The sequence below is a fragment of the Littorina saxatilis genome, linkage group LG6 (assembly GCF_037325665.1).
Source record: "Littorina saxatilis isolate snail1 linkage group LG6, US_GU_Lsax_2.0, whole genome shotgun sequence".
Classification (NCBI taxonomy): Eukaryota; Metazoa; Mollusca; class Gastropoda; order Littorinimorpha; family Littorinidae; genus Littorina; species Littorina saxatilis.
The window spans coordinates 7,322,460-7,338,842 of NC_090250.1; the positions used below are offsets into that span (position 1 = coordinate 7,322,460).

A 16,383-nucleotide genomic window follows, 5' to 3' on the forward strand; every position below is an offset into this window, starting at 1 on the left:
TCCCTACAAGTACTGAGTTGAAGCGGCGAATACGAATTCCACGTGTCGCCCGTGCCGCTGGGTTTTGCTGAGGCTTGTCGAATCGTAGAAATTTATTTTCTCCAAAAAGAAACGCGTCAAAATCATGTGCAAAGTATTAACACTGCAAGGCCTAACTGAGTGTTCCAAATTAATCGTCAAATCAGCTATCAGAGTACGGCACACAGAGACAGGCAGACTGACAAACAAATACGGACAGATTGTCTGGCATGAAATTCAGAATAATACAAACAAACAAACATACACACTGAAACAAACAAAGAAGTCGCGACATGCAATATCAAAATATTTAGTCGAGTCAAGATTGAAACTGAAAATCCCGGATGACTACTGACTAAGGCCTGGCTAGCTTGAACCCATTAAACCGAGACTGAGCTGGTGTCCGGGCGGCGAAGCATGCAAACATAACTTATGTCTGAGACTTAATTTTGCATAACCCGATTAACGGATGTTCTCTAATGCTAAGCACATTTTCAGAGTAAACATAGCATATCTATACATTTTGGATTCATGAAAATAGAAATGATCCAAAATTCAATGCAACCATGTTTGAATCTGTAATTGAAATTTGAATATTATTCCGAAATTTAATGAACAAATTAATTAATGATGTAATTTTTAAACTTCCAAGCTGAAATGCTATTTCATACGGTCCGGACCGGATAAAATATTGGTTGACAAAAAATTGAAGTAATTTGATTGAAAACTGGAGTCATCACTGACACAGCGGCCTCGACTTATCTTAATACACGGATATAACGTCATCAAAGACATTTAAACAAAAATCGTGTTGGAATATTATCTGGAAGAATAATATTCTGATACATGTACAGTGCAAGGAAAAAGTCACACAGCGGCGCTGCTTTTATTTTTCTCGTACTATGCTTCCTTGGGCGAAAACAGGCTACTATTTCATGAGGAATAACCGGTAACGTATATATGACAGTGGCGGATTTATGGGGGAGGGGCGAAGGGGGCCCGGCCCCCCCCCCCCCTTCAGGGAAAAAAAAGAAGAGAGAGAGAGAGAGAGAGAGAGAGAGAGAGAGAGAGAGAGAGAGAGAGAGAGAGAGATGATTAAATGACAGTTTCTGAGCTCATGTGGCCCTAGATTGCAGCATTTTGCTTCCTTGAGAGGCATCGAACGCAGAAGAAGAAGAAGAAGAAGCTTCCTTGAAAAAAAAAATTCTGGGGGGCATGCCCCCGGACCCCCCCCCCCCCCCCCCCCTAGCATGGTCGGGCGCTTTGCGCCCTCAATTCAGGCGCTTCGCGCCATCAAGTTTATGCAAAAGAGTTTGGGTAAGCCCCCCCCCCCCCCTCCCTTCCTTAAGATCCTGGATTCGCCCTTGTATGACGTTTAAGAACCCCTACAAGTTCAATTTTTCCTTCATTGACTTGTCGCTAGTGACGCAGACTGACGCACTTCAGTTGTGAAAAATAACATGTACACTATTGAATCAATAACGTTTTCATGTTGTTAAGGTATACTATTTGCGCGAAGGCCATATCCCACGTGACCAAATGGGGCCGGCCAAGAGACGGAGAGAGAGAGGTTCTGCTTCACTGACAGCACGGTTTTCCTGGACATTTACGCACCAAAAAATACTGCAACACCCTTCAGCTGCACTCAGTGATGGTCGTGTCATTGAACTTTTTTTTTGCTGGTGATTGCAAAAAGCTTGTCAATATTTGTTTCTCTTAAAATTCAGTTTGTGTACTTCATCCGGACTCGGAGGCCAGTTATGTTGAACTTTAGCGTTCTAAATTCAGGGACGTTTTTCTACTGCAATCTAAGCCTCTGATTTTTAAGACTTTGCTCTTGTCAGTAAGCATAGCACTTGAACTGAGTCATTTTAGTCACCATTCAAGTTACGGAATGAACTGCACGCGGGATGCGTTTCATTTACACGGGGTTTAGAAGAAAATTGTCGGCTCAACCAGAAAGGGAGAGAACTATGTCGATTTTACTGGACGCGAAGGGAGCCAACCAGAGCCATTACAGCTATTGATTAAATCAAATAAATTAATTATAATTAATTTTGGGGCTCAATCTGTCAATTTATTTCACAAGAATTCTTCTTTGCTTTGATGTAAATTACTTGTATCAGTCAAACATTTTTTTTTTTTAAAGTGTCACTGGACTGTGAGCTCGGAATTTACAACGCCGGCTAAAGTTGACACATGGTTGACAGTAACGTTTTTGTTCGTACATGCATTTATTTCAGTCTCAGGACTTGGAGCTGCAAGTTATGAGCTTGACTGAATTGATGCGCAACAGTTAGCTTACGGCCGTCTACAACAGGGCTAAGAAAAATTTAGCCGCGGTCAAGTTACATATTTTTGTCAAAGTATTACTGACCTTAGTGCATGCAGCCCCCCCCCCCCTCACACACACACACACACCGCCACCCCCTAGACTAATGAAAAAACTCAAACTGTTGCTTCTTATTGCAAGGAGCGACTATAAAATTCTTTTATTATTACTATCATTATTTCATGTATCTTATTTAATCAATTCTTCCTCTGGTTTTGTACGCTGCTTATCGTATATGAGGTGGTCATGTGCCTATGGCGATATGAGTTTCCCTTTTTGCAGTGAGTCACTGACAATTTTAGACAAGCATCCGATGATCCGTCACAGTGGCCGGTATACAGCGCTGGTAAACTTGAAAGCCTGTGTATATTTTATATGCGAGTGGAATAACGACACAGCTAACCTCATCCACACGGACAGCTGTCAGGGTCCACAAAGTGTTACGTATGTTGTTCCGGGGCCCGTCACACAAAGGGCCACCCCGATACCTCATTGAAGGGAAACCCCGCTCACGTGACTACCGAGTTACTAATTTCACTCGATGACCTCATTTTAAATTCCCGGTGCCAGCTAGTCGACTCAGGAAAAACCGTTGTCAAAAACATTACACTGGAATCGAGTCATATAGGGTTGTACGTAGCGACAGCAGTAGATGTAATCTAATAATAGTCTAGTCTACATCCAGGAACATTTCGCGCGACCGGGATTTATCGACTGTTTGGCAGCAGACAGTGAGCTACCGCAGACGACTTCTTTGTTTACTTCCGATTCGCAGCCATTACACATTTTCCGCTCTTTTTAGCGTGGTAGCGAACACGGTGTGTTGAATTTCTCACAGAATTCGTTACAAAGACGTAGATTTGTGCAATATTTACAGCAAATTCAGAGACCTTCAACGATTGTTGTGAGGGGAAGTGTGATTTGGTGCTTTCAATTCGAAACCTACGTAGAACGAAAAGTGTTCAGCTTTCTGCTTTGTCTTCACACTCACAGGCCAGACAAAAGATGGGGAAGAAAATTCTCTTCGTTTGTATCGTCGCATTTGTAGTGGTTCTCCTGTCATCATTCATTGTTGGGGTTCATAGCTCCAGTGCTGTCAGACACCGACGACAATCAGAGGATGGTGGCGATGGGACAGGTTTGTTTCATTTTAAATCAGAAATCTCTCTCACTGAGTCTGAGTCTCTCCCCCCCCCCCCCTTCTCTAACTATAGATCTCTCTCTCTCTCTCTTTCTTTCTTTGAGATTGACAGTGACACATCAACCCTCACCTCTTTTCATTTGTTTACGCGACTGTACCTTAGCTAGTACGTGACTTACACATGGATGCATTCAACTTGCAGACAAAACAACACACAATGACTGAATTAGTTTGCTTCTGACCATGTTATTGTAAATTGTTATAATTGTTAAAATGATTGGAATAATTTACCAAGTAGCATATTTTTGTCAGGAACACTCAACAGTCAAACCTTTTAAAAATTGACCGAATATAACCACTGGAAGTGGAAATCACAATTGTTCTCGACAAATTTCAAGATAAAATGAGATCGTCCTGGGACAAAAGAAGCACTCAATTACTGTACTATTATTACTATTAGTAATACCAAGCTAGAACAAATGTTAAAAAACAAACAAAGTCATAGTTCAGGGATGGCCGAATTTCTAAATATTTACTCGCCTGAAAGTCACTAGCCCAGCAAAAATGTCACTGGCCTGGTATATACCACGGTTGATCTGCAGTGTTTATATGGCTTAAAAACTAAAACCACAAGTGTTGCATTTGACTATAATTTTCATTGGCCAGCCGGGCGATTTACCAGGCGGTTTCTACTAGTACTAGCATGGCGATTGGGCGGACGATTTGGCCATCCCTGTTGTACTCATTTAGCATTATTAGCACTACTGTAGCAGATAAAGCTTAATATGACAATAATTAAGCCACTCATGGTTAGGCCAAACAAAAATAGGTGTGGTTACGGTAACATAGCCAACAAAAATAGGGTAGGAAGGTAGGCAATCACTTTTTTTTTAAACTTTTTTTTCTAATGTGTACAAATTGACAGGGAAATAAGTGTGCGACTCGGGCGCTTTCGCTTTCATTGCGTTTTCTGCACTCGTTTACTTGGTTTTTTTTGTGGCTTTTTTTACAAATGTAATAAAAAGTTATAGGGTCGGCCCAAAAAAATAGGGTAAGTCGGGTTACCGTAACCACACCTATATTTTTTTAGGCCTTATTAAGTTTTACGTTAACGAATGAATGACAATCGGCAATGCGCGATGACGTAGGTGTTCCCATGCACGCGTGATGCGTCGGCCATCTTGGTAAGCAGCACTGAGAGGTGACTGTGCGTGAGGCGTGCAATGATGCATGTTTCTGTTTGTCGTTGCAAAGTGATGGGGAATTTGTACTGAAACCTGGCCATCCCTATTACGCCCAGGTTCAGTGTCAGCTTCTTGCAACCAAGGCTGATTACTGTGACTTTGTTGTGTGGACCACAGTAGATTTTTTGGTTGTGAGGGTGGAGCCAGACGCTGCCTTTTTGCAGCGCGCAGAGGAAAAAGCCAAGGCATTTTTTCAAAGAGTTGTCCTGCCAGAGATGGTTGCAAAACACTTCACAAACATTCACACAGCTTCAACATCTGTGATTGTCACTCCAGATTCACAGACACAGCATCTAACCAGAACTTCTGAAAGAATGCCACTCAGTCCTCAGAAAAGCAATCCTCCCCCGAAAAGAACCAAAAGAGTTATTTGTTCCAAGGGCAAGCCCAGGAGAAAAGTCAGTGTGTGGTGTTTGTGTCGCAAGCCTGAAAGTGATGACATGGTTGCTTGTGACAGTGAAAATTGCAAAATTCAGTGGTACCACACGGCATGTGTTGGACTTGATCATTTGTCAGGGAAAGATGATGCTTGGTTTTGTCCGGCTTGCCTTGACATGTCACTTTAGCTTAGTGTAGCTGTCTGGGGGTTTTCTGTCAGTGTCATGCTGTTTGAGGTTATAAGACTGAGTGACTGCATATTTTGAAGTATGTATTTGCCTAACTGTGCAAGTCTTGCACACTTACTTGTTGTTTCATTTGTGTGCCAAATCTGAATTCACACACACACACACATTACAAATATTTGGTTGACTTCATAAACAAATGTGTTCTGTTTTTATTTTTTATTTTTGTACTGTGAGCACATGCACAGAAAAGTACAACATTGGAAAAAGAATGTGCAGCTGTCTACTAGTACTAGACTCATAGAATGTACATGCATGTGTATGTTATAATGATAATGTGACACAAAATAAATCTTTCTTCTGTCCCATACACATGACTTGAGCTGTTCATACATATGTGCCTGTTTAAGTGTTTGTTGGTGTGACTGTTACACTCTGAAAATAACAGAACAAATCACCATGTCACTGCACATACAAGTCAGAGCACAACAAGAAAGTTGTAAACACAATTCTGATACAATGGGATGATTCCAGAATGCTATACACACACATCTTCAGAGTCAAACACAATCACACCACACTTGGACACATGTTGGTCAGGGCACAGCAAACAACCACTATTTTGTCGAGGAATGTTACATCCTCGCCTTCACAAGGCAGTATTAGATTGATGGGGATAGTACTACTCAGAATGGTATATTTCATTACAACATTGCCAATTACACGTTCAACATGGATCCTTAGATGTGCAATTTTCCTTGTCTGCTCAATGTCCTGGGAATGCATCTGACACTTTCCCCTAGTAAATGCAGGGATTTTCACTTCTGCACATGCAAGACCTACAATCTGCTCTATATCAAAGCCGCGATCTGCTAGCACTTTGTCTCCTGGTAACAGATGATTCAGAAATCCACTATTTTCTGTTATCATCTTATCACTTGCCTTCCCTCCCCACCCCTTCGACAGAAATGAAATAACCCCCTGTGGTGTTATGCCCTATGAGATATTTCATGGTGTGGTTGTGTTTATAATTTGACCATGTCTCTGAGCGAGCCCTACAATTTGAAGGTTTTTCAATAAAAATCTCAAAGCAGTCAATGATCACAGCAACATTTCTTGGCAAAGGCCTCAATGAACTCATGTGGCATGCTGAGTCATGCAGAGACTGCCTATCTGGCCAGTGAATAAGTCCCACTAAGCGTTCATACAGAACATTCATGGTTTCCATGATGACAGCCGAAGAACTTCCCAAACGCTAACTGAACCAGTACTAGCACTAGTAGCAGCCGAAGCACGCAATATCCTGCTTACCAAGATGGCCGCCGCTTAGAAAACCAGTGGCTGTGACGTCACGATCGCATTGCCGATTGACATTGACATACACACGTACAAACTACAACACATACATTAGAATAACAGACGGAGGCACACACAGTGACACACACACTTGACTTGTGTACCCCCACAGGTGGGCAAAAGACATGGGGGGGGGGTATGAGTCTATGACCCTCAGGGTTTAACCTGGAAGAAAAAGATAATGGGACATTTGTCCCCCTCAACCAAATTCTGATGGGACATTACATAGTCGAAGGCAAAACGCACAATGCAGGCTAGGCGGTCTGACAATACTTTTGTCGAAGGATGCAAAATAGTGCTATTTAGTGCTATATGATGATGATATGAGAATTTGCCAGTGTATCCGGTTAGTGTGTGTGTGTGTGTGTGTGTTTGTCTGTGTTTTTCGATCGACATCGCTTCTGTCACAGAGGTAATCGTGCAAACACAGATAGTTCGCAGAATTGGTTGAATACTAATGAATTACATTTTAAAAGCAAATCACATTGCATTTTACAAACTCGCAAGTTGCTCGGCTTGGCGCGCGTTTTTGCCCAGCTCATTCCGAACATTGTACTCCCGTAAAAAATGTGCATGGGGTGGCGCAGTAGTACGTAATCTCAGTCAGTGCACCCTTTGATGCACTGAAGGCAATTCCAATGGGACATTTTGAGATGTTAATTGTTATGCGTCAATGGCGCAAGGCGCACTAGTAAATGAAACCCTGGACCCTATGTCCTGCCCCCCACCCGCCCTTAAAAGTTTTTTGTCAAAAGAAGCTAAATTGGTTTGTGATAAATTTGTCACTGTTCTTCAGTCTGAACTTCATGAATGACTAGTTACGGTGACTGTACTTGAACAGGTATGTTGTACATACGTATTTTGCATGATTGGTTTCCAACAGTGGTATTGGTAAGGCCTAAAAAAAAAATAGGTGTGGTTACGGTAACCCGACCTACCCTATTTTTAGGGGCCGATCCTATAACTTTTTATTACATTTGTCAAAACAAAAAAAAACAAAAAAAAAACCCGAGTGCAAAAAACGCAATGAAAGCGAAAGCGCCCGAGTCGCACACTTATTTCCCTGTCAAGTAGGTTTAATTTGTACACATTAGAAAAAAAAGTAAAAAAAAAAAAAAGTGATTGCCTACCTACCTACCCTATTTTTTTTGGCTATGTTACCGTAACCACACCTATTTTTTTTTGGGGCCTAATGTTATTTTTGTTACACCTGTACAATTTCAATGTTAGGAACTTAGGCACTTCAATGCACTGCAGTGACGGCAGTTGGCCTTGACAGTAATGGTTAGTGTAACTGTAAGGTGAAACCTGTGCCAGCACAGGCGTTTATTGTGTCAAGAGGCAGCGGAACAAGGACCCTAGGAGTCAGGGAGGATAGAGTTACTCACTTCCCCTTTGTTCTGATAGAGTGATTCATGCCACTGGGTTCTTGGCAAGCAGCGTTACCAAGCAATCAATAAGCCAGGGCTTTACTGCCATAACTCATTAACTATGTGTGCAATCGCCTATCGCATGCATGTGCGTGTTGACCCTTTTTATCAAGGATTACACTTCACAGTTATTGGCTCACTCCATGGGATGACACACTGCGAGACTTAATATCCCGTTACAGCAAACTGTTGGTGCAGCGGATGGTATTGATCGTCATAACTGTTAGATGAGGAGAACGACTTGAGTCAGACTCAGAGTAAAGTTTTCAAGATCTCTCTACGTTGTGGAAATTGCAGCAAATCCATGAGATTATTTATTTTTCATGTTTAAGTGGAGACAAGTAAATTAGTAAACTGTAAATACAACTGACCATAATTTACCACAATATATGAGGACTATTATTACTCGGCTGTTGCCATAATTGATAACTACATTTTGGTTTGAACAGGATTGTTTCCGCTGGATGAATACAGTGGAACCCGCTTTTATTAATTTAAAGACAATTTTTTATTTTAGAATATATATATATATATATCAGTTTTTAAAAATGAGGCGGGTAAATTTACAAAGGATGAACAAAACATCTGAGAAAACAGGGTCCTAAAAGAGAGGAAGGTTTAAGCCCTTAAAAGGGGGTTCTACTGTTCCACATAATTAAATAGTGGATGTCATACCTTTGTCATTATGGATGCCTATAACCCCAGGTCAGATTAGTGTCAAGTGTTGACCGGGTCATGCCCATCCTAGTAACTTACTCATAGTCATAGTCATACATACCTAACCCTGGTAAAGGTATGCAATGGTAGGATAGGGACCACTACGGGATTCCTATTTTTCTACATGTATGTATTCTATTTAGGTAGAGTGAGGTTTTCTTCTCTACATGTTTAAATTCTGTACCCCCAAAAAGTTTCCTTCAACGTACAGCGGTAGTCACCCACAGATTTTTTCGGGATGGGTACCGAGACTAATACATTTAAAAGGGTCCCCAGGTGGCGGATAGGGGAACGGCCCCCAGATATGGGGCCATGGCAGCTGCGAATTCGGAATTCGGACCAACTAGCGGTGTCTCTACCAGGACAGGGTGTGTTGGCAGATCGAACTGACAACCCTATAAAATGTCCTACGTGTCCGATGACGGTTACACCATGCGAGTATTAGAGCTGCATTAAAAGCTCTAGCCCCAGCCCCGGGGTGGGACCACCCCCCCCCCCCCCCCCCCCCCCCGGTAAGAAATCCCCCATGTGTTCCCAGGGTTAGGTTTTTGAGCCAGGAACTAAGGGCGTGGTAACCCCGAAAGAAACCTAAGTCGCACTCCGAGGATCTGGGCCAACATGCGCACCACGCAAATCGCAAAAATGAAATGTCGACAGTCCGAAATGCACGCAATGGTGCTCGCCCTGCGAAGTCCCGCCAGGCAGGTGCAGCGCCGGGCTCCATTCTTGCCCTGCAGTCCAGACTGACGATCTAACAGCGAACGACAAGAAGAAGACTGACTGTCCCAGGAAAACTGCACCAACGGTGTCAAACTTTATCATGTAATCTGAGATTTTTCCTTACTCAATTATTTTCCTTGGGTAAATTTGCATAATTTATAAATAATTTCCTTTGATTCCCTGCTGAGAATCCTGTTTGTGTTAGAGCTATGAGAGTTCGATTTTTTCCTTCTTGAATTTAATTTTAGAACTGACTTGAACAGCAGTGAGTCGCTTTTTGTATTTTTTAAGGAATGTTCAGCGACCGGTGAACAGAAGGATTGTAGAGGTTTCCTTGTCAGGCGTAATTGCTGGAGCTTTGAAATGTAGTGTGTTCACTGGCTTTGATGATCTCTTCCGGAAGATATTGTTTGGCTAAGCAGGCCTGCAGAGGTTGAAGTTTTTTTTCCACTAGACGGCCAGGCCAGTGAATCTTAACTTCACTCAAAGGGATACAGTGGAACCCCTCTTTAAAGACCTAAGCAAATCTGATCAGGTCTTAAATTAAAAAGGATGGAGTCTTAAAATGGGGTTTAATTTACAGGTTATCAACAGAAAGTCTCTCAAACTGAGTCTTAAAATGGGGTTTAATTTACAGGTTATCAACAGAAAGTCTCTCAAACTGGGTCTTAAAATGGGGTTTAATTTACAGGTTATCAACAGAAAGTCTCTCAAACTGGGTCTTAAAAGGCAGGTTCCACTGTACTATTGATCTGACCGTCTGGGGGGGAGTGTCTGCACACAGAATTTATGTCATTACAAACACTTGTGCCAGCTATTGTTATTTAGTATGGGAAGGTTTTCATGTAACATGCAACTTAAATGTTCAAAACTCTCCTGAGACTTTCTCATGTCTTTATAACAGTAAAACTATGAATGAGCGCAACACATATATTGACAACACTAACAGTACTGCTTCTGTCAAAAGAATTTGGCAAGAAAAACATGCTGACAGATCAAAGCTGACTCGCATGATTGAAGAGGATGTAATACAAAGAACTATAAGTATAAATCATAGATCATCTGTGTAGCTGTCTCATAGATAGTCATACAATGTCATTTAGTATTACACTACATGTATTGTGCCTTGAGTATGAAATAGTGAGAAAAAAGGCTCCATACTTTTCTGACAATTATTTTAAAGGCACAGTAAGCCTCCCGTAAACCATCACAGATACTGTCAGGCTTTTACACACAGTACAAACACCCTTTCATTTAAACACTCACCGCTTGAGAACACCGTAGGTAGTAGGTGCCCTTCGTAAAGAGCGAGCAATTTTCAAAGAATTCATTTTTGCGTGGTTTATCTTACCCCTGAGCCATCCTGAACCCTTGTGGTCCAATTTCCTTTTTTCACAATGTAGTCGTCAGTTTGTAATTTGAATGCGACTCGCTGTAAGCTTATCTGCAATAGCACGTTATTATGTACCTCTGAATCTATACGAAACAAACAGCTGTGATTCACAAGAATCGCGCAATAGTTTTTGACTGTTCAGAGGAACTGGCGATAGGCATAAACTGTCGTCTGCTACGAGAACCACGACCTTGCGTGACCCTGCTTCTGGGCTTTTCTTTTTTTTAAACTTTCAAAACTTCGAATTGTACTGATCTTGTCTTGATGAAAAAAGAATTCTTTTATGATTTAAGAATGTTTGTGTAACAAGCTGTCAATTTATTATTTAGATTTTAAAAGTTAGGTCTAGCGCCCAAACGCACCACGGTCCGATTTTGAGAGGAGACAATCCGCAAAATTAATTCTTTGAAAATTGCTTGCTCTTTATGTAGGGCACCTAGGATGTTCCCGTTCGGTGAGCGTTCAAATGAAAGGGTGTTTGTACTGTGTTTAAAAGCCTGACAGTATCTGTGATGGTTTACGGGAGGCGTACTGTGACTTTAAGGACTTGATATTTAAAGAGGAAGCAGTTTTCAATGCAAGCTTTAACTAAACTAACAGTAACACAAACATTATAAAGAGTCATGTCCTTCAGTCGTTCAGGCAAAACACTTTTCTTTCTTTCTGCTAGGCAACTGTAGTTGCATGCATTTATAGCCCTCTCTCTCTCTCTCTGCATGCATGCATTTGTAGCCTCTCTCTCTCGGGTCTCTCTCTCTCTCTCTCTCTCTCTGGTCTCTCTCTCTCTCTCTCTCTCTCTCTCTCTCTCTCTCTCTCTCTCTCTCTCTCTCTCTCTCTCCCTCCCTCCTGAATCCTTGTTGATGGTTTCTTCTTTGTGGTATATTCCTGCTCCTCTTTTCTTTTTCTCGTCCTGGTGTTGCTGACGCCATTTGCATACTGGCTTGAAAACAGGTTTTAACACAATTGTCACCATGTCACAGCAAGCTGCCTCTTTCAGTCTTTAATGTCAGTTTGTGTGCATCTGAGTCAGGCGGGTTAGGGGGAAGAATTTACCCGATGCTCCAGCATGTCGTAAGAGGCGACTAACGGATTCTGTTTCTCTTTGTACCCTTATTTAAGTGTTTCTTGTATAGAATATAGTCAATTTTTGTAAAGATTTTAGTCAAGCAGTATGTAAGAAATGTTAAGTCCTTTGTACTGGAAACTTGCATTCTCCCAGTAAGGTAATACATTGTACTACGTTGCTAGCCCCTGGAGCAAATTTTTGATTATAGTGCTTTTGTGAACAAGAAACAATTGACAAGTGGCTCTAATCCCCTCTCCCCCCTTTCCCCGTCGCGATATAACCTTTGTGGTTGAAAACGACGTTAAACACCAAATAAAGAAAGAAAGAGTCAGGCGGTACATGGATATCATTATCAGTATGACTGTATCATGTGTCAGTGAAGCACCTAGCTGTCTATTGAGTGATATCACCCTCTGGTTATCACCACAGTAGTAGTACAGTGGAACCCCCCTTCCAAGACCTTCACAAATCTGAGAAAATCAGGTCTTAAAAAGGGGATAGTCTTAAAAAGGGGATAGTCTTAAAAAGGGGATAGTCTTAAAAAGGGGATAGTCTTAAAAAGGGGATAGTCTTAAAAAGGGGATAGTCTTAAAATGGGGATAGTCTTAAAAAGGGGATAGTCTTAAAATGGGGATAGTCTTAAAATGGGGATAGTCTTAAAATGGGGGTAAATTTACAGGGGTTATAAAAAAAAATCTGAGAACAGATTTTTAAGGAGGGAGTCTAATATGGGGGGGGGGGGGGGGGGGTCTTAAATTAAATGATAATAATGATAAATAACTTTTCCATAACGCGAGTCCCATCAATTGGCTCCAGGCGCTTTACAAATTCATTCTTAAACAAACTAACACAAATTAAACGAGCATACAAAGCATACAAATAACTGAGATAAGGCCAAAAAAAAAAATAGGTGTGGTTACGGTAACATAGCCAAAAAAAATAGGGTAGGTAGGTAGGCAATCCCTTTTTTTTTTTTTTACTTTTTTTTCTAATGTGTACAAATTAAACCTACTTGACAGGGAAATAAGTGTGCGACTCGGGCGCTTTCGCTTTCATTGCGTTTTTTGCACTGGGTTTTTTGTTTTTTTGTTGACAAATGTAATAAAAAGTTATAGGATCGGCCCCTAAAATTAGGGTAGGTCGGGTTACCGTAACCACACCTATTTTTTTTTTAGGCCTAAACAACAAACAAGTCGCGCAAGGCGAAATTACTACATTTAGTCAAGCTGTGCAACTCACAGAATGAAACTGAACGTAGTCCGCCGCTAGTGCAAAAGGCAGTGAAAGTGACGAGCCTGTTTGGCGCGGTAGCGATTGCGCTGTGCTTCATAGCACGCTTTACTGTACCTCTCTTCGTTTTAACTTTCTGAGCGTGTTTTTAATCCAAACATATCATATCTATATGTTTTTGGAATCAGGAACCGACAAGGAATAAGATGAAATAGTTTTTAAAACGATTTCGGAAATTTAATTTTGATCATAATTTTTATATTTTTAATTTTCAGAGCTTGTTTTTAATCCAAATATAACATATGTATATGTTTTTGGAATCAGAAAATGACGAAGAATAAGATGAAATTGTTTTTGGATCGTTTAATAAAAAAATGATTTTAATTACAAGTTTCCAATTTTTAATGACCAAACTCACTCATTAGTTTTTAAGCCACCAAGCTGAAATGCAATACCAAACCCCGGCCTTCGTCGAAGATTGCTTTGCCAAAATTTCAATCAATTTAATGGAAAAATGAGGGTGTGACAGTGCCGCCTCAACTTTTACAAAAAGCCGGATATGACGTCATCAAAGGTATTTATCGAAAAAATGAAAAAAACGTCCGGGGATATCATACCCAGGAACTCTCATGTCAAATTTCATAAAGATCGGCCCAGTAGTTTAGTCTGAATCGCTCTACACACACACACAGACAGACAGACACACACACACACACACACACACACACACACACACACACACACACATACACCACGACCCTTGTCTCGATTCCCCCCCCCCCCTCTATGTTAAAACATTTAGTCAAAACTTGACTAAATGTAAAAACAGAGCACTGAGCAAACAGGGGTTCTACTGTAATGTTTGAGAGAGTGTGCATGAGGGCTGATCATGGAGTGATTCACTGATTGGGGGTACTGCCAACCTGTACATGTTTGTGGGACCCACGCATCCACTCTGACCTAAGCTGCTTTTGTAGGAGGAGATACCTGCTTTCTCGGTCAAAAGTTGCTCTGGTTCATTCCTTTGGATCATATAACTTGTGTGACGGTGGACACACGTGGTGTGACTGAAACGAAAAAAGAAACAGCAAAAGAAAAAGAGAGAAAAAAGAAGGAAGGAGTAAAGAAAGAAGTTTTCCAGGCAGAGCTGTTCTCCTGTGTGCAGTGTGCACTGATTCAGAACAAGTGGATTTTATATTGATCAGTATTATATTGAGCTGTTCATTATTCAAGGCTTCAGTGGATAAGTAGGGTGTGATTTAACTGCTCACACCAACTCTCGAGTGTGTACTACTTTAGTGAAGATGCCGGCTGCTGGCAGCGCCCTCCTTGAACGCTGGTTTGGGGGTAGGTGGAAAGTCATTATGCATTAATCCTGACTGACTATTAAGGTTTAACGTCCTTTTAAACCAGTTGGCCTATATTGGGACAGGTATTAGTAATACACTGAAGATATGGTGTGATACTTTGACTCGAACAAGCCCGCTGTGGCTGTCTTCTTCGACAAACGAGCATCAGGTTTGTCTCGTCAAAGTATCGAAAAATCTAATGCCGAATGTGGTGATCGAACCCACGCTGATAGCGACCAACTGGCTACAAAGCCAGCTCGCTACCAACTGAGCTACGTCCTCGTCCGTGCATTAATCCTTAGATGAAGACAAAGAAGAAGAAACAGAAGTGAATGTGGAGAATGAAGCACTCAACCTGTAAGCTTTCAATATGACGTGAAGGTTTTGATTACTGAGACTTGTAACCCTGTTACTCTGTGAGAGGGAATAACTGTCTACATGAGAAATAATAGTCATGCATTAATTGTTGGCCCCAGGCCTCACTCTTCGGTCATTGACACATTCTTTTTGATCTGACGCATTGGTCTGGTCGACCATCCATTAGTTTTGGCATACATGTAGGAGTTCTTCTGACCATCAGTTTTCCTGACAACTAACCAAGCGGACAAGGCCAGGATATTTGGACCTATATTACTATAGATACATATTTTCAATGCAGGTCTAACTGACCTGTTGTCTTTTGAGGCTCCGATCAACACTGGGCATGGAAATTGGATTCATGTTCTGAGGCACACCTGGATATCCTGAGTCTCCACTGTATCAGTGTATGTCAGAGCCATATTAGTTTTTACTATGAAATTGAAAACATTTTCAATGCGTCAGACATTAAGGATAAGATTTCACATAGTCCTGTGGGGTAAACCCTCATGAAAATTCGGGCTGCTTTCTCACTGGGGGAAGCGAGCTGCGTACAGTACGGCTCTACCAATTTTTGTCCCCTTTTTCCTGTATTCATGTTTTCAAGCCCTGAGACTTTCGCTGTGAACTTGGGTTCTTTATCGTGCGCATGTGGGCACATGGGAGTGTTCGGAAGCAGAGAAGAGTCTGCACAAAGTTGAGTCTGGGAAATAAAACCCTCACCGAACATTGGGATCGAACCCACGCCAATAGCGACAACTGGTTTTGAGGCCAGCGACGCTACCGACTAAGCTATTTCCCCGCCCTTTTGGGGTAAACCAAGTGCAATGAATAAGTAGGCAAATAAGAGAAGTTATAGGCAAAAGATCTATCTATCTATTTTCAAACTATTGGGTAAACAAATTGTTGTCAAAGTTATGAACAAGTAGGCTAATAAGAAAGTTATTGGCAAAAGATGTATCTATTTTGCAATAATATTGATGTGGACTGTACCGTTGGAAACTGCTACTAATCAGAAGTGCAGCAACTTGCAAGTTGCCTGACATGCGAGTGATTTGCTATTTTTACCCCCCCCTTGCCCAGCAACATGTTCACTCACCTCGGGGCGAGCGGGTTAGTGCATACAGTTGACCCATCCTTGCGCATGGGAAGGACATGCTTGATCTGACATCAGTTTGTTTGTTCGTTCATGGGCTGAAACTCCCACGGCTTTTACGTGTATGACCGTTTTTACCCCGCCATTTAGGCAGCCATACGCCGCTTTCGGAGGAAGCATGCTGGGTATTTTCGTGTTTCTATAACCCACCGAACTCTGACATGGATTACAGGATCTTTTTCGTGCGCTCTTGGTCTTGTGCTTGCGTGTACACACGGGGGTGTTCGGACACCGAGGAGAGTCTGCACACAAAGTTGACTCTGAGAAATAAATCTCTCGCCGAACGTGTGGACGAACTCACGCTGACAGCG

General features: G+C 41.7%; 1 protein-coding gene across 2 annotated transcripts in view; it reads left to right on the top strand.

Moving 5' to 3' along the window:
- Positions 1–2,876: 2,876 nt before the first annotated feature.
- Positions 2,877–16,383, top strand: part of LOC138968393 (uncharacterized) — a 28,441-nt gene continuing 14,934 nt past the window's right edge. The window contains exon 1 of one of the 2 annotated variants that reach the window (XM_070340975.1): positions 2,877–3,488. In XM_070340975.1, coding sequence (XP_070197076.1) covers positions 3,356–3,488 — 133 coding nt within the window. In that variant the 5' untranslated portion in view covers positions 2,877–3,355. Of the gene's footprint in view, positions 3,489–14,056; positions 14,558–16,383 lie in introns of those variants that run through there. The other variant, XM_070340976.1, reaches the window with a different exon arrangement.